This window comes from Gymnogyps californianus, chromosome 9 (assembly GCF_018139145.2).
Source record: "Gymnogyps californianus isolate 813 chromosome 9, ASM1813914v2, whole genome shotgun sequence".
Classification (NCBI taxonomy): Eukaryota; Metazoa; Chordata; class Aves; order Accipitriformes; family Cathartidae; genus Gymnogyps; species Gymnogyps californianus.
The window spans coordinates 2,983,889-3,006,963 of record NC_059479.1 but is presented as its reverse complement, the minus strand read 5'-3'; the positions used below and the strand labels follow the sequence as shown (position 1 = coordinate 3,006,963).

Genomic DNA, 23,075 nt, shown 5'->3' with positions numbered 1-23,075 from the left:
GTAAGGAGAAAGCTTGCCGTTGCCTCGTGGTGTGAGGCCTGTGGGGTCCACGCAGGGGCAGATGGACACCCACGCATGAGTGGGGCAGGTGGTGGCCAGCAGTAGGGGATTGTCACGGAACAACTCAAACCTTGTTTCCCCTAAGGACTTCTACCTCTCAAAGGCCGTATCAGCTCTGTTTTGCTGCCAAACACAGCCAGTCCTGGTGGCGGTTGAATAGGGTGTCCTTTTGCTGTCAAATTGTAGCCCTCAAGTATTTGGAAGGGAATGAGGAGGAAGAAGTGCGCTGGTTGTGCAGTCTGTGGCGTTCTGGAGGGATGATGGTGCTAAGGGAGGTCTTGCCTCTGGAAGTGCTTGTGTTGCACATAGGCTTGCCCCACTCTGGGGAATAACAAGCAATCCCCAACCGTGTCCCACTGCATTCTGTTAGCCTGGGGCTTCTGATACTATAGGTAAGATTGTATGTAACTAACCAAAAGTAGTTCTATATCCTCCGAACTGGAGTCTTGAAGCAGCTCACATCTTCAGAGTAAAACTGCATTTTAGTATTCCTTTCCTTTTTTCTGACATAGGTCTTACAAATGCTTGTGTACATGCTTAATTTAAAACGTGGCTAATCCAGTTGAAGTCAGAAGTCTCATTTGCATGAATAAAGTGGGATGGAATGCATAAACCTGCAGAGTTGTGGTCATAGGTTATTATATTATTAAGTTACTGAGGGCTGTCTAATTTGTCCCTAATAAAGGGCTGAATTTTATAGGTAGAACTGTAATACAATATTACAAGTGCTGTACTTAGTGGTGAGGGAAACAATTGTGCTGCGAGTCATGGATATTTAAAAGTAGTTTTTCGAGCTGATCTGTATATTACATTTACCCAACCATAAGCATAATCTACTGCACTTACAGTTGTGTAGTTGTAACTATTTTGGCCTGTGTAGGAAAGAGGCAGTAACCTACAAATTCTGATTATTAAACGTTGTTGCCTGATGTACGTCCAGTGTGTCCACACATGGTGTGTAAGTTGAGGGGTTGGTTGGTTGATTGTTTTCTTTCCATTTGGGGTGTGCAAAAAATTGTGAGCTTTTGGCAGACGTGGAAAGTGAATTGGGTGATTGCTGGTACAGTTCAGGTTTCTAAAGCTGTAGTAATAGCATCACTACTGCAGTCTTGTTTTTTTTATGTATATAGTAGCTTTCTTATAGTTGCAGTTTTGTTTCAGACTTATATTGGTGCCAAGTCTTGTTATTTTGTACCGCTGGAGAAAGAAGGAAAGAAATAAATTAGAGAAGTGTGCTGATTTTCTTGTTGTACCTGTTATGGATGGACAGACTAAAACAGTAATAGGCTTACAGGCTTTTATAAGATGAGTTTTTTCCCAACAAATGCTTGTTTGGTGCTGAGGTTAAAAAAAAAAAAAGCCTCTCAGAAACTGCTTGTTCCCTTTTATCACTATGTGTTAATCCCTGACAGTTTTATAGTGTTTTATACCATAAAGATTTTTATACTTAGTTACTTTGTGGTGGCTTGTACTTTTGAGTGAATTATTTTTTTTTATTAATTATAATTTCACATCCAAGACTAGTTTCTGTTACAGTTTGAAATGAGAGGGGTATCATTTTTGTTTCCTATTTTTCAAATTAATTAGTATAAATTTAGTATTCTATAAAGACTTACCTTGTAAGTAAGTTTATTTGGTTCAGCAATCTTAATATTTAGAGACTTTTTGATGCTAAGCCTACAATGCTATACATTGTAGGCAGACTGCAGACCACAGAAATTTTTTTTTCCTTCTTATGTTACTTCTTTTTTTTTTTTTTTTTTTTTTTTTTTTTGCCTCCAGATCTTTCAAGTAGTCATTGCAGAACATCGCCAGGTCTCCCTGGAGAGATTCTTAATTTTGGATGTTGAATAAAGGAACTAGAGTGGAAGGACTAGGCATTTGCAGCAAACCGTGTGGGATAATTGTTATATTAAGTACCTGTTTCATGAAGCAAATGCACTACTACTTCAGAAGCAAACTGCTTTAGTTCTTCCGAGTTCTCCCCTCTCCACTTGTGCTCGCTCTTGCCACAGAAGGGGAAGGAAGGTGGATACTGTGGAAAAAGTTGCTCAAGCAGCTAAAGAAGTCTAAAGAAGTTCAGCCGTAAGAACAACCTTAATCTCATCTGACGAGGAGCCAATGTGACAGGTCACAGTGTGTTAGTAGGATTGTCCTTCGTGAGGCTCGTACTCAGCAGTCTTGGAGAAACTGAAGGGCATGGAGTTCCTGTCTTCGTTCTTATCGCTTACCACCCTTAGGTCTCTCATGTGTCCCCAGTGCCTGACTTAGCACTTTGACTACCTTCGTATCTCCCGAACCACCACATATAGCGAAGGGATTCTTCTGCTACTATGATACATTTTTTTAATTAGTATTCAGTTTAGAAAGGGAATGAAGAGCAACATCGTTATATTGATGGGTTTACAGAGGTTGAGGAGTGGGAGACCACCAAAGTGGAAAGTTGAATGATGTTAGTTGGCCTAGGACACATAGCAGGGGTGAAGGAAGTACTGACAGGAGACCTGCTTTTTCATTTGTCATAGATTATTCTCTGCACTCTCACATAGACAGCAACATACTTGGCCAACGCTACCTTATTTTATTAGCAGAGCAGGCAGATGTTGAACCCTTAAAAATACTGCCTTGCTACCTCTATCTTTTATTGAAGTGAAAGTGTAACTTACGTTCACGGAATTTCGGTTTGCATAATGCTTTGCCTGAGTTTTATTAAATTTCACAGAGTTCTTTTCTGTAACAAACTCTCTTTCCAGTGCCAATGTGTTGCCAACCAACTGGACACCTGGCTTCCCAAAAGCTCAAATGCATGTTTTCTAAGCTTGGCAAGTCAAGATCAAAATGAAATTATGATAAAAATCCATGTGGATTTCTAACTTGGAGTCTGAGGTTCAAGACAAAGGTGAGAAATCCTGAAGAAACGAGTGCTTTGTAGGTACCCAAATTGGGAAAAGGAGTTTATTTCCTTTGAAGTTACTGAGATTGTTTTGAATAATACTGAGTCCATTATGAAGGTGTATGACCTGCTGATTCCCTTGATACTAATGTGGCTACCTTAATGCTTAGTAATGTCAGCACTTTGTAAGTTATTTCCCATATTAAAGAAAATGTAAGAATTAGTATCTTGTTCTGTATAACTATGAAAACTGATGCTAAACAGGTAATACTTCTAAAAAAAAAAAATAATCGGTGTAATGCTTTGATGAACATACCCTGTATTAATTTGTCTCGGAGACAGTAACATCATGTTCTCATAGATGTTTGAATGCTCAATGTACTTAATGTGGATAAATTGCTAGGCCTGACAGGTATGGAAAGTGAGCAAACCTTGCCTGTGAAGATGGGATATGCAGAGGCAGTGCTTCATGGATTAACGTGATGGCTTTGGACTCTGTGGTTTTCTAATGGAGCTTCCAAACATTCAGTAATTGGTTTTTTCAACACAGGGTACTGTTTTAGATATTCTAAATAAGCACCTAAGAACTGCTGATAGCAAACCGATTTCCATCTGGGCTTTACAGATAACATACTATCAGTGAGCTTTTAACCTGCAAGAGAAGGAATATTGCCAAATGTCCTACACAGTAGTGTGAAATTAGTGTGCCAGTTATTGTTTTGTCCTACGATACTGAGATTGAATGCTTGGAGATTATTACTGCTATTTCTACTACTAATAGTAGTCATGTGATGTTTTATACCTCGTTAGAAGTTATTATGTAGGCAGTTAAAAAGCAAAGAAACTGTGATTCTTAATTTCCTTTCTCTTGTTCTGTGTAATCTAAGATCTTCATGCGAAGTTGTATTTCCTGCCCAGCTATCACCAGAGCACGTGTCTTGTGAGGCTGTGCTACATCTGCAACCCAAATAGCAGAAACGGCCCTGCAGCTTCCTGGGGGCAGGATGGGTTTATTGGGGCTTTCTTCTAGGCATTAATGCTCTATGTTGAGGTTATCTATCGCTTCTGCACTGTCTGGAGCTTAATGTCTACTTGTTGATAACCATGTTATACCAAGCAACAACTGTAGCATAGTTCAAAGTATTATGGAATGTAGTGGAATGGCTTGTTGTAGTGGACCTGTGGATCCAGTGGTTTGGTTAGTTTGCTTTGAGTTTAATATTTTGAGTAGAATTTGAACCAAGTTTTCTGTTGGGCAGATGTAGCTGCCTGCGTAGCCCTGCTGAACATTATGTGTGTGCTCTGGTTTATTCAGCAATTTACCCCTAAATTTCTGTTGCCTCTGGTACAAGGCAGTTTAAAAAAAAAAAAAAAAGGATTAATTAATTGGAAGAGCAGAATGAATAAGATGGATTTACATAGCAGGATAGCTAATGATATTTTAAGAATATTTTGATGTCCCTCCTGTAGTTTTGGTAAATGTGTGTGTGGATAGGTGGGGCAGTGGGAAATGGTACAGAACTATTTATTGACTTGGGATTCAGTATATTTAAAACACAAAAAGCATTAATAAATTCTCACCTGCTTACACCTGCTTATTTGAAAGTTTAGATGTTGGAAAGGAAACCCAAGTTATGACTCAGCTTCCATAGCTCTGTTTGTAGAGTCCTGCAATCTATTTATTTAAATCGGTTTCTGATGGCCTCTGCACGGATCCTCTGAGCTGTACTTGACTGGATTCAAGGCAGAAGTTACTAAGGAATCTTACCAGTATTTTGGTTGGCAGGTGTAGTTTACAAGTGATTAAAATAAACTGCAAAAATGAGTTGTTTATTAAACGAGACCATGACCTCTCTTGAGCTTAGCTAGGCGAAGTCTGTCATGCAATGCATATAGGTTTATCTGAAGATCAAGAGATTTCACCGAAATGCTCCACCATGTCCTTATCTAAACTATAGATGTCAAACACAACAGTGAAAGTATTTTAACACAGAAGTGACTTTGGATACAGAAATCCACATAACTAAAAAATGTGTCAAGGACCTGACACACGTCTTCGCTTGCAGGTCATCAGGTCTGATTCTAAAAATTTACCTTGGAGTTGGAGGAGTCTTCATTGCAGTTGATGAACTATTTGGAGAGCATGCTTCTTTTTGATGAGCCTATGTATAGAAATGCTGGAGCTATTGGATGACAGACTTCATCTGGATCTGGAAAGATAGGAGGCTCATAACTATTTCTGATGAGGTCATTTGTGGGAACTGATCTCAACTAAATAAAACAGGACCACTGGTACTGACAGAGTAGTAGACACAGAAGTGTAAGCTGGGTCCTGCCAATCGTGCAGGAGGAAAAAGAATCACAAAATTAACTCTTAGGTATTCTTTAAAAGTAACATAAATCAGTTGGTGGCTGTATCATCGTGCATATCCACATGGGAGATCTGAAGACAGTTCTTAACTTTATAAAGTAGATTTTTATGAACTTTATTGATTTGTTAATGGGCTAATAATTGTCTCCTCTGTTGCTTGCTATAAATTTCTTTAAACAGCGGAGTATTCAGAGCAAGAGTCCCCTTTGCCCAGCTCTGACTGTGACTGAATACACGTGCTGGGGGAGGCATAACTCGGGCAAAGCCTGACTTGTAATGCAGCTGCATTTAATAATGCACTATATTGAGAGGGTAAATAAGAATTGGGAACAGAGGTAAAAATGTGATGGAAAAATCATCTTCTGTTTTAAGTATTGTTGAAAAGAAAACAGCAATTTTTACAAATTGGTAGTTAGTGATTTTTCTATTGTCTGTTGACATATAGAGGAAAGTAAACTCTGAAGTCAAAGCTCTGGCCTACAAGCGTTTTACTCCAAATTCTAGATATTAATCTCTTTCTTTATAGAGGCTTGTTGAACTCTAATATCCATTACTATTACATAGTATAATCATGTTGATTAATAATGTGAAAGGAGTTGAGTGTCTGCTCATGCTTTTGAGCCCTTAATAATTTTATTTGCTCTGAATTAGAAGTTCTTGTGCAAAGATTAAGTATGTTGCTGCTCTCCTCCTTTCCATCCAAAATTTCCAAAAACAGTAACTAAAAGCTTGGAAGCTACAAAGAGTTCCCTCATCCCATTTAGTTTCCTACAAGATGATGTTATGGTTTCTTATTCTTTAGTTTGTTCTGCATTATTTTGATATATGTACTGAAAGTATTAAAAATAACTTGTGGCTGGTGACTTTTTTGCTTTCCGAGACACGAAGTCAGATGCAGGTTGTTCCTGGCTGGCGCTTGTGGTGTCTCGGCTGGCGGCCTGTTCTGGAATCCTGTGATGGTGGGGCTCTTCTTTTCTTAGATATAACCAGAGAATTATATTCTTTGCTTGTATAGACCATATAACAAGAGCATAAATCTTCAGTTTGCCATTAGGGAGTCTGTTCTGTACTTGGTAACATTCAGCTGTTTGCCTTTTCCAAGCCAGGGCATGAATTTTCATGCGTAACAAAGCTATGTCTGCTTTAACACGTTCAGCAAACTGCTGCTGAAGAGGCTGCCTCATCCCTGGCCACCTCCTGCCTCTGCCATGGCCCGGTATAGCCCGTGCTGAGCCTGGCCGGGGCATGGCCCTGGCAGGGATGCGGTGAAGGGTCTGTCTGATGGCCTGCTGTGGGGAGATGCTGCTCGCCATGGAGGCCACACCATCAGGAGCGCGTGGGCCTGAGGGCAGGCTCGCCGGAGCAGTGCTGCTCCCCAGCAGGGCCCGTGGGTGCCCAGTGGCCTGGATCGCAGTGGAGCGGCTGCCCCAGCATGGGCTGCCCAGTCCCTGGGTGCCCTGTCCCCACACAACGAAGCGCTCTCATGGGTGGACCCAATGCTGAGCTGGCTCAGCAGGCTGAAAACAAGACCTGAAGAGTTGCTGTTAGCCTGGAGGAGCGTGGGTCTCTTCATTCTGGTTGAGCGTGCTGAAAAACTCGGCACAAAGCAAAGGGGCAGGAACGCATCCTGAGGTCTTGTAGCCAGCATTGGCTTATACCCCTGTAAAACAACCCGTAAATGTTCTTAAAAAACCTGATTTATAGCCTCAGGGTACAGTTTCACAGTAGCTTGAACCTTTCTAAACACAGGCTGTGATTTGGGTGGTCCCTCCTTTGTGTTAATATTAGAGCATTAGCATTGCAGTGGGCTGGACCAGAACTGCCTAAAGCCCTTCTCTTTGGTTTTTTTTCCCCGCATTGGTCTTCAGTTCTGGTCCTTGATCTTTGTGATTTTGCAGCTGGGAAGTGCCGGCGCTGACGCAGCAGGAGTAGCATGACCAGCCATAACGGAGTGTGGGATTTGCTGAAGTTGGAGACGGTGGAAACTTTACTCGTGCCAAACAGTCACCTTTGTTTTATCTCACATTTTGTCTCTTTTTTTGGTAGGGGAGGGGAAACAGACCTGCCAATATTGTTGGAGTTGCTGGTGTTACTCTGTTTTGCCTAATGCCTTTTTTTTTTTTTTTTTTTTAAAGGGAGTAACTTTGTCTTTGAAACTAGAGGCTCTTGGACTTAGCAACACAATGTAATATTTATTTATTTATGAAAGGCTGTCAGTGTTGTTCCAAACATGTAGTTCACCTGTTCAACTTGAGTCTATCACAAAGAAATCACTAATGCTGACTGTAACAGGTTTTTTTGGAAAGTAAGTAGAAGTGTTGGTAAAGGACTCTGTAAAGAAAACATGTCAACACTTAGCATTATCACAACAAGCATAAATGAGAGCCTGTGCATTCTGCAAGTATTACAGTTTTTATTCCAACTTTCAGAGTATCTTCTTTTATTTTTAGATGAATCTGCGTTCTGTATTTACTGTAGAACAACAAAGGATATTACAGCGTTATTATGAAAATGGAATGACAAATCAAAGTAAAAATTGCTTTCAGCTCATATTGCAGTGTGCACAAGAAACTAAACTGGACTTCAGTGTAGTCAGGGTAAGTACTGAGGCCTTCCAAATTTGTATGTTAAAGTTATACACATTCATTTCTTTACATAAAATATCTGTAGAGGACTGGAGTCTCTAACTTCATACTTGTTTTAAATCAGACTTCAGTATGCGTGTGTGACATGTTCATTTTTATCCAGTGAGCCTGTTTATAGTTTGTTTTCGCTGAAATGTCTTCACATGATTGCTGTATTTAGCAGGGGCTTGGATTGCATAAGGAATGATTTTTGTTTGTTGGTTTGGTTTGGGTTTTTTTGGTTGCTGTTTGTCTTTTGTTGATGGTGTTTTGGTTTGGGTTTTGTTTGTTTGGTTTTTTTTAATTTGTTAAATTGCAAATTAGTTTGCCCTATAGAAACCTTGTGCCATGTATTGTATCAAAGAAAGGTCACAGTATTAGGAAACTATTCTTAAGTTAAACAAATTTCTATAACCTAATGTATTTGGGGGAATAATGGTGGAAGTATTTATTTTGACATACTCTGTCACGCTTGTATTCCATGTCACAATCATAAATATTGTGGTCCCTCATGGTTATTTACAGTGAGTACATTCTTTTCTTATAAAAGAAGAATGTCAGTAGTGCTAACAGGAGCTCTTCCAAAGTCTATGAATTCCATGGGAAGGGAAATAATAATCCCTTTGTGAAACACTAGACGACAAAATGGCTGTTGTCTCAGAGCAGAAATAGAAATCATGAAGCATTAGCTGAAAAAATAACAACAGTAGTGGAGCTACCAGGAGTTGCTGCGACACTGGACACTGGAGAGGAAGAAGTAAGACCAGTCTAGTTTGGTTTTTTTTTTTTAAGTGGTGTACCAGTGGTATATTGACAATAACAACCCCTCCTGCTCCCGAATTCTTACCTGGATTCCCCTCCCCCAAAATACTCTGGAAATATTAAAACTTACTTTCTCAGCGCTAGGTGGTGGGAAGTTCTGAAAGTCAGCCAGAAATTCAGACTCCCTGGAACAGACAAACAGTTGTAACAGGAATCTGGATGCTGATGATGCAGTCGTGGCCTGTTTTTCTATTTTTATTCTGATTGAAGGACCTAGAGGAGGCAGCCAGTCTTTCCTCCACTTGCGGTCCTCATTCACTCTCCATATTTCCCTTTCCTTCTCTGTTTCCCTTAGTGCAGTAATGTTTCATGGCTTTTTTCCTTTAGTTTTCTTCCCTTACTGAGCCCTTGCTTGCAATACTTAAACTTTCTTCCTACTTGTGAAGTGCAATGGAAACAGACTCAGCGTTTGTCCTGCATCTGTCATATTTTTGCATGATCTTACTTTCTCTTCTTTACGCCCCTCCTTTCTGCCTCTCCTAATCCCCCCCTTTTTTCTTTTTTCTTTTTTTTTTTCCTATAAAACTCTTGGACGGAGATTAGTACTTCTTTGCACAATGTCTAGCAAAATGATACTTTGGTTGCAGCTGGCACTTGCAGATATGACTATAATAGGAACATGAATTCCCTAAATGTAACTGTTACAATTCAAATGTCATAACTCTATGAATATATTCTTTCCCTGAATCAGGATTTCTATAGCCTTGTCCCATAGAACTACATCCAGTCTTTCCAATCTTGAGCTGGGTTGGAAAAAAGAAAAGTCCTATTTATGATTTGATGTAAACCTCTACAGATTTTATCACTGCAATACATAAAAATATGTTCTTCCTTTCAAAATTAGGAAATGTGGTAGAGTTACTCCTGGGGAAAAAACCCTGGCCCTCTTCAAATTTGATAGAGATGTGTTCTAGCTACATCAGGTTTGAATGGCCTGGTTTCATTCATTAATAATAGCATACTTCTGCTGGTTGCTGCTTGTCTTTATGTGAAATGTGAGCAATGTGACTTGATAAAGTGCAAAAGTTCTCCAAGTCTGATCTTCACAGTATCACTGAGCGCTGGGAGCGGTGATCAGGGAGGTGGTGTGGGGTTCTCCCCATAGTACAACAGCAGATATTAGAAGAGTTACAGCTTCGTTGTTCTTTTACACCTCTTGAAAGATTTCCTGAGGACACTTTATTTTCAGATTTAGGATGGACCTTCTGGTCAAAACTAATGGCCCGGCACCACTGACAGTCCCTCTGTGGTGTGTATCTGGATTGTGGGACAGTCTGAAGTTCCAGCTCTGCCTGGTTCAAGCTGGGAATGTAAAATCAGGGTGTCTGAAATTCCAGGTAATTTTCTTAACAGCTGGGCTTTTGATGTATTATCTCTTCTGGGAGCTCCTCCTCCTCCTAAATAATAGTTAAGAATTTCAGTAATACTTCCAATGTTAGTGAAGGTGCTCCCAAAACTTACTAGATGGGCAACTTGATTGAAACAAAGATTCGTGTCCCTTTTGTTAGGATGTTTTGTACTTAATGACTCCTCTGTCGCATCCCAAATTAGTACCATGACCATCAAGCTAGTAACAATGTGGAGCTTCCCTTTCAGTCTAAGGGTATAGTTTTACATAATTCTTCTCAGTGCTAATGTCTCACAGTGCTAAAAATGGGAGGTTTTGTACTCTTTCCCTTCTCCCAGCTGTGCAGTTCTTTCTTGTCTTTCTTCTTGTGCTGATCATCTCTCGCATTTACTCAATTTCAGAGTAACCCAGTTAAATTTGCTAACCTCACCACCAAAACTTTTGTTTCTTTGTTTGTTTGGCTTTTTTTGCCAATTCAGTTTTATGCCTTTTGGGGGAGCTGCACTCACTGATCCTTCAGGTGGGTGCTTTTGGATAAATGGTGGGAGTAAGAAGCTGGGGACATGGTCAGGAGAATGGGACTCTTTCAGCAGTGGCAAATCTGACTTGTGCCGTCTCATGAAACTGTACTTTAATCCCAAGTGAATAGTAGTGCTAGTAAGTTATTTGCATTTCTTTGAATGCATTTCTTTTCAGGAAAACTGTGAGGAAAAACTTCAGATTTTAGTTCTATACAGTTGGAAAAGCTGGGGATGAAATCTCTTTTCCTGGTCCAAAATTTGCAGTGTCTCTATTTAACTATAATTTCTATCTTGAAAGTTTACTGACTGAGCAGAAATTACAAAAAAATAAATTTGATCTTTGTAATTTGTTTTATGCAATAAAGGAAAGTAACCTGAGATCTGTGGGCTATAATTTCTGTAGTTAAACTTGCTTTTGAGAAGAAAAATTTTATCAGTAGTAACTGAGATTTTACTGCATGCAACAAATCATGCCTCAAATTAGGCATTTTGTAAAATTTGACAACAAAAATGAGTAGAGTGGATTGGAGACTTCAGCATGCTTCTGTATGGCAGGGATGCGTATTTTCCTGTAGAATAATCTTTACTTCCTTAGCAGGTATCAGTATGTGAAGAAAGCTTTCCTCCTTTCATGTGATGAGATGGAAACCCAAGATAGGTACTCAGTGCAGTTTGCTTGTTATGGAGTGAGGGAGTTTATTGATTAAATCAACTGGTTTGGGTTGCTGAATGTTGAGATCTTGGTTTGGTTTGGTTTTAGGTGTGCAGCAGATGGTGCACCAGAGTGGTGCAGAAAACTGTTTCACCATATCTCTATATGCGTATCTGATCCTTTTCATAACCAGCATAAGCAGATGCAAAAGCTTATTTTTTGTTCTTTGGCGCTTGTATCTTGCTCGCTTATGCCCTCACATTCAGTACAGGCATACTGTGGTGAAAGAATTGAGCAAGTCTTGTCTCTCTGATCATGAAAGTTGCCAGGAATAGTTAGGTGGTGCTTAGGCTTCCAGTGTTAAAGCTGATGCTTCCACCAGATTAACTCTCTTTATCTTGAAATACTGAAGTTAATGTTTCCCCTTCAGTTCTTTTAGCTGTATCTTAATGTGTTACTTGCAGGACGGGCTTTCGTGTGTGTTTGAAACAGCAGTACATTTTAACCTGTGCACAACTGCCATAGTACCTGCATTTTTCAAATATTTTTTCCTCTACTATCTCTTACACAAAACCATATACTGTCATTGTCACTTTCAGAAATGTACATAATAGCAAACTTCTGTTGGAATCTAATCCCGGTAGTCCTAATATTGTCTATCAGTGTCTTTCAAAAGCAGATTTTGACATCAGATCTTGATTTGTGCAGCTGGCAGAGGAGGAATTAGTCCATAGGTCTAAATGCTTCACAGAATTGTTTTGTAGTTGTCTAACAGAAAGAGGAGTTCTTTTTCTTCCTCTCATCTAAATTCAAGAGTTGGCAGTTTCTGTTCAAGGCAGTTTTGAACATCGTATCTCTCAGTTATTTGTTTACAAAAGTTAAGCTACATACCTCAGTGATGGTTCTGCATCCTAAAGTGCTAAATATTAAAAACTTAAATCTGGGGGAATTAGTCACAGCGGTATCAATGAAATAAATACTTCAGGACAGGAGGCACAATACAGTCTCAGGATTTTTGAGAAACTGGGGCTTTGGAATTGAGACTGGGGTTCTCGTGTATTAGTGTAAGAATCCCAAGCACGAGAGGCATGGATTTCCACCCTGTATTGTTCAGAAGCTGCATAATCAGTAAATTATTTACATGTTTGTAAACTTAGGTCTCTGCTTGACCACTTAACATTTCATCAGATCTGCTTAAAAATGGAATTGCCTGATTCTTCTGCTTATTTAATGCTTTGTTTTGTGTTTGTTGTCGTTGTTTGTTGTTTGCAGACGTGGGTTGGCAATAAACGAAGGAAGATGAGCAGCAAGAGTGCTGTAGAATCTGGAGGCACTCCCCCAGGGACTGTCCCTACTACTCCCTCAGTACCTCCAGAAGCAGCAGTTAGAAATGTGGTAAATATTGCTCGATCCCAAAGTCAGCAGTCTTCTTGGACCTCTTCTAATAACGATGTAATAGTTACTGGTATATACAGTCCTGCTAGTTCATCTGGTAGGCAAGGATCCACCAAACAGGCAAATGCTTCAATGGCAGACATACATAAAACCTCTATTCCACGACTACCAGGAAAAAGTGATACAGAGTTTCAGCAGCAGCACATCCCTATAGGACGACAAGTACCACATTGTAAAAATGCTTCCCTATTAGTAGGGGAAAAGACTATTATTTTATCTAGGCAAACAAGTGTACTGAATTCTGCGAACTCCATATATAGTCACACTAAAAAAAGCTATGGTGGTTCATCAGTCCAGACCGCAGAGTTGGTGTTACCTCAGAAACCCATGATATGCCACAGACCCTGTAAAGCTGAACCCGTGGGATGTCAAAGGTTACAAAAACCGGAACATGCAGCTCTCGCATCGCATGTCCCCCCTGGACAAAGGGCTAATACCAGGGACCCTTCTTGTAGCACGCAAAACCTGGAAATCCGCGAAGTGTTTTCTCTGGCGGTTACAGATCAACCTCAAAGAATTGTGGGAGGAAGTGCAACGCAAAAGCATTGCTCGGTGGAAGGCAGCTGTCTGTCCATCGCGATGGAAACTGGAGACGTGGATGACGAATATGCTAGAGAAGAAGAACTAGCATCCATGGGAGCACAAATACAAAGCTATTCAAGATACTGTGAAAGCAGCAGTTCTGTTCGAGTAGAGAACCAAAGTGCAGCCTTGTCTGGGCCAGGAAGAAATGTGAGCTGTAGTTCACAGATGGTGAATGCCAGGGACGTGCCTGACAATATTCTGTATCATAACAGAGACTACCACTTGCCTGCACGGACCTCATTACACACAACATCCAGTACATTATATAACAGTGCTAATCCATCAAGAAGTACCTTTTCTCCTCATTTTACATCTTCAAGTCAACTGAGGCTGTCACAAAACCAAAATAATTACCAGGTAATCCGTCAATTTATCTCTGTCTTCAAACCTTGAAGACGAGGTTGTAGATAAGTACTGTTTTCTTTGAAAGTTGGTAGCTGTAGGCGATAGGTTCACCTTGCTGCAGGCTGTGCTCCATTTACATCTTTCAGTAGAGGTAATTCCTTCTTGAAGAAAAGCGCAGGTAGGACTGTAGTATGGTAGCACTCTTATCTGTATAACTGAGCCCATGGCTGCAGGGAGTAGCCGTATATTGAAGATCGGTGTGGGCTTCATAGATTCAATAGATAAACTTTGGTTACAAGAGGATCATACCTATGACTGCTGATGCATGCTAAAGCCTGTGTTGTCCTGACATGGCTTGCCGGCGCATGTCACAGCGATACCCTTGGTTTTTCCTCTGTAGGCATACTTTGCATGTGGCACAGGGCAGAACATGGGATCATGCCGTCATTTGTGTGCTGTACAGTTGCTTGCCCTTATTAATGTCAGCTTGGATTAGCTCTTCCATCAGCACTGCCTGTACCCCCTGTGCAGCTGCCAATCTCTGGGACCTGTTTTCTGTAAGGGATTAGGATTTCCTGCAAGGTAGTTAAGATGATGGGAGACACCAGGTGAGCAAATACTCTTCCGCTCCCACAACATCTAATTCAAATATCGGTTTTATATTCAGTCCCATTATTTCCTCATCCTGTAACAGAGTCCCTTCAGTGATACTGAGAGGGGAAAATTAAATGCAGATAATTGAAGAATGAAAAGATGTTCAGAAGAAGCTACAACACTGACACGCTTACATTTTTTTATTTTTTGTTATAACTAGAGAAGAGATAATTGTGCAGGAAACATCCAAATTGATTTTTTTCATGGATTTTTATGCCATCTGGCATGACATAGTTTAGAGACACTGAGATAAAAGTCTTAAGACTGACAGGATGTGATACTGCGTGTTTTACCTTTGTGCATTTGCCTGTTACTACCTTTTTAATTTATCCTGAAAGTGAACCATGTAAACAACATACCATCTTTCTTGTGCATTACTTACTAGTATAGGGAACAATACTTCGTGAAGCTTTTTTTTTTCTTTTTTCTGACTTGTTCCTATCTCAAGTGAGGATTTGAAAGAAAGCTTTTGAATCCAAGTAGGTGCCACTTTTCACCAGAATTATTCCTTTTCTTGGTAAACCTGAGGTTCGATGAGCATATGTACTCTGGAGTAGATTCTGTGTAGTAGATGGGACATCTGCAATTCTTACTTATGGCCTTTTCTAAGCTGAGCACTTTAGTCGAGCTGTTCTTGCCCTTTCTCCCTTCGCTCAGATAGTCTGTCAGTATTTGCTATTACTGTTCTTACTTGAGTTACAAAATTCATTAAACGCTGTTTACTTTTGACATCCCAGTTTCATAGGAGAAGAAAAGCTGTAAATGTGCACGTCTGTTCAATAAAGGGCTGGTAAAGCTGCAAAAGTGCATATGATAGAGTTAAGGAAGTTTTTCCTAAGTTTCATGAAGTGAAATATATTCTTGATACCTCCAGCTGTGTGCTCTTGGTACTTTATTTCACTCTTGAAAAAGCATCAATGAGATTTATTTCTTACTATTTCTTTGGATTTTTTTAATGAAATTTGAAATAATTTTTATTTGGGATTTTTTGGGGGTAGAGACAGAGTCTTTTTCAACAACTAGAATGGTTCATGGTAGGTGACATTTTATCTGTCCATGTGGTGTGATATGGATCAGAACAAGGAGATCTCTGTAACTTTGTTTTGTCTTGGTTTTTTTTTTTTTTTTTCCCCCTGTTATAATAATGTACCTATTTTTTTTTGATAAGTGAGGAATTCGTTTGTACCCTGTTTGACTTCCATGCCTGTCTCTCAGAGACCCTGTTCTTTGGATTTGGGAATGCACCTTGGATTGAGGGAGCTCCTGTTTCCTGTGGTATCCCTTGCCCTTCCAGAGTTTTAAACCGTGGAAAAACTGGGCAGGTTGCTATTAATTCACTTATTCCTGTAAGCGTGCACGCTGTGAACCTCTGAGATGACACTCTTCAGTATTAGAGAATTTATAAGGGAGGGCAAAAGCTGTGGGTCAGGGCGTGTAGTATCACGGCTCGGTGGAAGCTGCAGAGGAATAGTGTCTACAGCCTGGCCAGATGCCCTGGTACCGTCGAAGAAACGATGGTGCTGATTTCTCCAGATCACTGCGTTCCTTGCTGAGAGTTTTTAGCACGTTCCAGAACAATGCGAAAGTAAGTTCTGTATCTTAAGAGGTGTTAGTGTTTGACAGTGACACTTCCAACACTCATTTATCATGTCGACAAGAAAATTTCACCTACTGCCTTCAAAGTCATGTGTAACAAATAGTGTACCCCGCTAGGCTGGTAACCTATTTTGTTGAAGTCATCAGTTCTGCACTAGTTTAACCCCCTCCTCCAAGTCCTCCCCTTAAAATTCAGTCCAGTATGACTGCTATTTCATGTAGATACTCCCCTTGTAGCTTAACATTATTTATATGTTAAACTTCCAGAGACATAGATTTTGTAACAGGTGCTGTCTGAATTCTTTCAGACTTACACAGGATGACACTCCTTTTGTATGTAGTCAGTTTCTGTTAGTGTTATTGCCCATGTTCAGCTAATTTATCCATCAGCGTAGGAATGAAAATCCTTAAACTTGGGGAAATCTTTCTGAGTTTAAAAACAGATTAGACCTGAGCTACATGATTATTGGAGTAGTTAAACATCCAAGCAGACGCTTCTTCAAAGTCAGGACTGTGTGATTTGTGTTTTGATGAAGTAATTACTGTCATGTATTAGTGGGGTATCTAATTAGCAATTAGTTATAGCTTCCTTACTGGTTCAATTAATCAATTCATGTTAGTGTAACTTAAGAGTAAATTTAATAAAGTGATCAATTTTAATGCCTGAGCAGTTTCAGTAAACAAATTTTTCAACCTACTTTCTTTTCTTAGTTTGGCTTTAAGCGTGTTGAACTAGAGAGGCTAGTCTTGCTGGTCCTCAAGGCTGAATCATGATTTAGTCTTCGCTTCCTCCCCCCAACCCTAAGGAACAAAAATACTGTTGAAAGTATGTGTATTTTTAATTACTTTGTTATACACACTGAAGCACAGTTATCTAATTTAGCCTTGTCTTCTTCAAGGGAAAATCCTAAGCCTTGCAGCCAGTACATCAGAATGGGATATAGATATAATACATATTTATTTATTTTTAAGATTCACTGTAAGGATGCTGCTTTATATGAATGAGCTGCAAGTTTATTTAAGGAAATGGGACTCCATTTTTATTTTTGTGGGTTTTTTTTAATGTGTCAAAGTGATTTGTTTACTTCCCTAGAAACTTTTGAAGACAAGAGGAGGACTTTCTTGCTAACTTTGGGCAGCACAGCTTTTTGCTGGGCAAGCAACATGGTCTTCTCTGAACAAACTTGAACAAAGTGTTTCCTGACACTCATTCTTGTAACAGAAGCGGAGTTACCTTTGTCACAGGAGTTCCTCCAGTTTATTTCTGGGATGAAATACTTCCAGCCGCATGAGTGGGGAGAGAACCTGTGGGGCTCTGGGGAGGACAGCAGCTGTGAGCGGGCTGCAAAAACACCGCGTATGGCCGCAAGTAATGCTGGGGGACACAGCAACCAGGACTGGGTTGGGGCTCTTGGTTTGTTCCAGTGCATTGAATTTGGGACAGTAAATCTACAGGTGAATTGGGAAAAGATTATGTATGGACCTCATATAGTGTAACCACTTTAATTAAGGTACAGCATTGGCAATACACAAGCGTTGCAGTACCTTTGAACTTTCTCTAGCATCTGCCAGAGTTGCCGTTTCTGAGACACAGTGTCTTTTCTGAGACAAGCATTTCAGGTTGTCATTTTTGCAACTCATGGTAGCTCTCCCAGTTGGACTAGGACTGAAGTTACACCTGCGGATGCAGAATAGCTATCCATCTCACTCAAAAAAATAAACCCCTCCAAAAAACCCCTAACCCTTGTGCCTTTTTCATAGAGCCAGTTTAGAATACTCACATGCATGTTGTCTTTCAAGTAGTTATATTGAGATAAACTTGATTGTATTTGGCATCATACCTGTCAGAACTTGTGTGCATTTGTCTTCCAAGTAACCGTTAATGCACTGCCAGACTGATTGCGTTATTCACATAGAAAAGCACTTTTTTCTGTAGCCCCACTTCAAATTTGTGAAGAGAAGCCATCTGGGTGGATACTGAGGATGCATTTACAGCGGATTCTGTGGTGTGAAGCTGTTGTGTGGGATATAGAATTGTAATAGACGTAACTTGTTTATACAGAATTTCTAAATTGTGTGTGTGCAACTAAGAAATCAATATTTTAGGCACAAAAACTGATGTAGACTTGCCCTTAGGAGGGGAGGGTGTTCATTTTTAGCCCCCCTCAACCCACCTTGTGCTGTAATGAGAAAGTGGCTGACCTTAGGTAACCTCCAAGCGCTTCCAGCTAAAAAGCTTGAAGAATAAAAGTATCTTATGTGCTTGTACACTAGACAAACTGTACCAGGTATTCTATATTTGGTTATGCTCATCCTGCAAGATTCATTAGTAGAGCACTTAGCAAATACGAAAACTATTAGCGTAGTTTGATACAGTCAGCAGAAGTGCGTAGATTTTTCTTCCTCACATATATAGTGTGTGTAATGACTTGAGATTGATTAATCTCTCAAGAGCTATGTTTAGTCTCTCAAACATCGCTTGTCTGCAGCAGAAGATGAACATGGAATCCTAAATAAGCCTAAAGTACTCCAGGCTATGACACATTTCAGATGGCCAGGGAAAGATGATTATTTGATAAAGTCTGACCTCTGGGAATGATGGAGAAGCAATGGGAATCAAGGCAGCTAACCTTTGCCTTCATACCCCTTCCCCTTCCTTCTCCAACCTGGTGTCGCTTGTTTGTTTGCTAATATGCAAATCCTTAACATCTGACATGGAATAGCTCAGTTATTAATGTGATAGTATTTTTTTTCTGAAAGTTTAACTGATGTAATTGAAAAATATGTGACGGCACTTCTGTCAGACATTGGCCTTTGTCTAACTCCAGTCTGCTTAATCTTACCAGTTTTGTGACAGATTGAAAGTGAAAACTTGTATTCTGAAATACAAGTTTTGAGATAGCAAAAGTACAGAAACACCCAAGTTTCCATTGTGTTATCTTACCCTCACCCAAAGAAACTGTTTTGGTTTTAGTCTTACAACAGTAAGGCTAAGCGTGACTTTGTTTTGCTTTTAAATCTTAACCTGTTTTAAAGACATTCTTATCAGAATTGAGTGCACAATATTGAAGTCTTGTGAAAGCTGCTCAGTATTCGCTATCATAGCAACCTAAGCTGCTGTTGTTTTCTGTTCTGTTTCCTCCTTCCCCTCTACAGATTTCAGGAAACCTTACTGTGCCTTGGATTACAGGTTGTTCCAGAAAAAGAGCAGTAAGTATATTTCCATTTAAGTATCTAATACATCAAGTGAAGGAATGAAAAATTTATAAAAATGCATTTTTAAAACATCAGTTCTATTTACCTTGTGTGATTTTATTTTTCCCCTTTATACTTTGACTAATACAAACTTTATCTGCAGATACAATGTTTCAGTTAATGTAAAGTTGATGTATATCTTTAAAAGCAGTTCAAGGTCATAAGCCTGTGTCAATTAAAGTGATGCCCAGGTATATGAATTGTGCTATTAGCTGAAATAAAACATCTGAATTGATAAGGACTGAGAGTTTAGAGCTCAGAATACATTTTTTTAATATTGAAAGTGAAATGGTTGTTAACTGAGGCAACGGAATGCTTAAGGGAGTAACTCCCTTTTCAGCTACTCTGCACATGCACAGAATTAGTCCATGCTGTCTGTAGTAACTTTATCAAGTCTAATTTTATCCACATATATGTCATTTCACATTAGGCAGAATCAGCCAGGTTGATGACCTCAATTCACAAATGACTCCAAACCATAACACAAGGTATGAAACAGCTTTTGTCAGGAAAATACCTCTATCCAACTCTTTTGTTTGATTACTGTTGAACATTTCTGTTCAAGAGTAGTCTGCTAGCTTCTCTTTGAAGAGCGTGTTGGTTCTGCTTGCTTACCACGAAAATACACCCTAAACCTGCAGGTTGGATGGTACAACCAAGCTTTCAAGAGGTTGTTACGTATTAGTCCAGCTATATCAGAAGCAATAACTAGGGAGATGGCTATCATGATAACCAAACTTATCCCATCAAACCCCGCAAACCATTGAGCTCTGTCATGTGTGCTGCTTTGGCAATGATGTCTAGGTAATGGAAGAACCTTGCCTTGCCTTCTCCTCCCTGCTCTACCCAGTACTTTTTTTCCTTTTTTTATTATTTTTGGTTCTTCTGTTTAGTCTTCAAAAGGTGTGAGTTTGGTAGGATAAGTAGGATTCTAAGGACCACCATGTTAATTGTGTTTTCTCTCAGACTTTTGCTAGGTCTCAACTGTAGCACACTTGCAGTTTCTGCAGACTTTGGTAGTATTGCTTATTTCTGTTTATATAGAGAGCACTTTGTAAGAGGATCTCCCAGAGGAACGAGTACTTTTATACAAATCCTGTTGTTGCTCATTCCATCTTTTTGTTTGTTTGTTTGTTTTCTTCCTAAGTCCTAGTTCTCTTGCGTAGGCTTTTTTAAATGCAGCCCTTTTCTGGAAGGCACCTTCCCTCTATCACTGAATGACCTTTTAAAACACCAAGCAGCTGGTGGGTGTCCTAGAGTACAGTTTCACTGTTTGGCTGAGCTGATTTCACAGCACATCACTGTTGAAAGGGGGAGGTTTTTTCTCCCCTCTCCTACTGGTGCCCTGCCACCCCATCCGTAGCACTGGTGCTAGTATCTAATTGCAAGGTAATCCAGGTCAAGTGTTTGACCTGTCCGATACATAGTCTTCTGCTGAGTCTGTCTTTAGTGAGTTGAATGTACTTACTGGGGATCAGGAGTGCCAGAGCCAGCTCAAAGTAGGCAGCAGGAGCATGTGGCTGGGAGCAGTGAAGGGAGTGGGGTATGATGCTATCCCCTGCTTTCCAGCACCTTCAAGGATGTGGAGTGCCTGTTTATTAAGGATGGTTATTAGGGAATTCTTTTTCCTTAGACCTTTACTCCTGTGTGTTTTTTAATCAATAAAATGCGTAAAACCCGTTGGTTAATACAGTCCCGTTTGACAACATCTGTTTCCAGATTTGTGGATGCACTTTCTCCAATTTGAATGCATAATTAGCCTTCTTAAGGAGACAAGTTTAGGAGTTGGCACTCTAAAACTGCTGTATACACACAGGTGTAAGACAACAAAAAGAGAGGAAAAGCTCCTACTTCCTAGGAAACTTCAGTTTGAAATGTGAAATTCTTTTGAATAAAGAGCATGAGGGAACAGAAATAGAATGGATAGAGTTGTAGAACTGCGATTATGGCAATTACTGCCATTCAAACAGTAAAAAGGCTAATCTGTATTTTGTTTAAAATGGAGAAGACTGTCTTTTAAATGCTGTGAATTTTTTATCTTTTGCCTTGATGTTTTGTTTTCCTTGCCCTGTCCTTCAACTGCATCAAGAGAGAAATAAAAACTGTGCAGTTCTGCAGAAACTCTTTCTAGTCTGCTCAGCTATGCTGTAAGATGACGTAATCCTGACTGTTAATGAATATTAGTCTAGAAATATCACCCTCAGTTATTCATGAGAATGTCTTTGGAAGTTAGAGTTCTGTATTCTGTCATGGTGCATGGGCAATGCATTGGCCTTTATGAGTGCATTGATTTTTGGTTTTTCATGGGGTGGTGGAAGGATAACAAGGGTTCAAAAATAGCAGTGAAGATACTGGTTAAAGAGTATTAAAAGGGGGAAAATATATTCACTTTTGTATTTGCATTTAAGTCTTGAGTGTACTAACTGTGCTTAAGTTTGTATCATCTGATGTCTTAGCAGAATGGTTAGTGTTTACGGTAGATATAACTTGGTATGCTAACTCTGAAAAACATTTGTTACATATGTGTTGACTCTAGGTAAACTGTGCCTGGCTTAGTTGTGAAGTTTTATTTTTGGGGGAGAGCGGGGGTTTGGTTTTCCTTCCCCCTCCCCCCCCTTTTTTTTTTTGAAATTTCTAATTAGAAACAGTTCTAGTGGTCTTAATATCAAGTCTGAAACACAAAGTCATTAAGATAGCAGATTAAGGTCTTAGAATTACTTCTACCCATCACCCTTCAGAAGCAGGCATAGTAAATCACATGGTATATAGTGGGTGTATTTTGGATGGGATTTTAAATGAAACTTAAGTTGTCTTTCATGTTAACGTCTGGGCTAGTTCATGCGAGGTTTCAATGGAACGCTGCCCTCAGTGGAGAAATTCACAGGGGAGCAGGTCTTCTATTTTCCCCCTACCTGGAGCAACACTGCATTGTAGTGATGGCTTTGATACCTTTTTGAATAGTGTACTTCTGCACTCTGGTGGAACCTCTACTGTAGGTAGGTTAGCTGAATCTGCCTAGAGCTTCAGCTTGGGGTCTCTGGCCTCTCAGTCTGGCATGTACTTTGGGGGGGGAATACCTGAAATGAGTGAAGAGTTCCTGTGATAAATTTTGATTTTTAAATTGCTCTTTCAACATTGCCTATTTGAATAAAATTCTGGAGATAGTGGCATTAAAGTGTTCCCCTCGGAGTCCTGCCTGTCACAGAAAGAGTACAGTAGACGCACTTTGAATCAGGTAAAGGAGCTGGTCTAAGCCCAGGTCAGTGTCTGACCTGCCACCAGTTGTACTGGCACATCTATGGGCATGGGGAAGACAGCTGGATTGTGTGGAGGAGACTAGGTGGGGGAGATACATCAATATAACTACTAAAGAAAATACCTCGTTGGACTGTGGTCTAAAAGTCTCATGAAAACTGTCAGCTGCCACAGTAAGCCTATGTGCGCTGGAGAAAAAATATCTTAGAGTGGCTTTTAACATAAAATGAGAACCCATAGGGATTAAAGCTACCTAAAGTCAAAGTGCACCTCAGTTGTACCTTTTGTTTTAAACTATGCCAATATTAACCTGTGAATTAATGTTCGCCTTCACCTGTTCACATTCCTCTCCTCTCCTAGAAGGGCAGAGGGAAGAAAACTGTATTTTAATCAAGTTGGTTAGAGCATGTCTGAGTAAGATAGTCAGTCTTCAGCAAGAGAGACAGACAAGCCAACCTGAAGATCTCCGCAGGACTGAATTGTGAATGCTGTCCTTGTTCATACCTTCTATGTCATTTGGATAACCGGTTAATGTTTTTCCTCCTTCTGTGAAATATTTCACCACATATCTCAAGGTATTTCACTTTGTTAATGTTTACATTAGATGATAATAACATGCACAGCATGTCATGACCTTCT

General features: G+C 39.9%; 1 protein-coding gene across 1 annotated transcript in view; it reads left to right on the top strand.

Moving 5' to 3' along the window:
- The first annotated feature begins 299 nt into the window (after positions 1-299).
- HDX (highly divergent homeobox) overlaps positions 300-23,075 on the top strand; it is a 46,772-nt gene continuing 23,996 nt past the window's right edge. Inside the window, exons 1-6 of the mRNA XM_050901720.1 lie at positions 300-452; positions 1,843-2,145; positions 2,814-2,959; positions 7,775-7,921; positions 12,564-13,688; positions 19,083-19,136. Coding sequence (XP_050757677.1) covers positions 7,775-7,921; positions 12,564-13,688; positions 19,083-19,136 — 1,326 coding nt within the window. The 5' untranslated portion in view covers positions 300-452; positions 1,843-2,145; positions 2,814-2,959. The remainder of the gene's footprint in view (positions 453-1,842; positions 2,146-2,813; positions 2,960-7,774; positions 7,922-12,563; positions 13,689-19,082; positions 19,137-23,075) is intronic.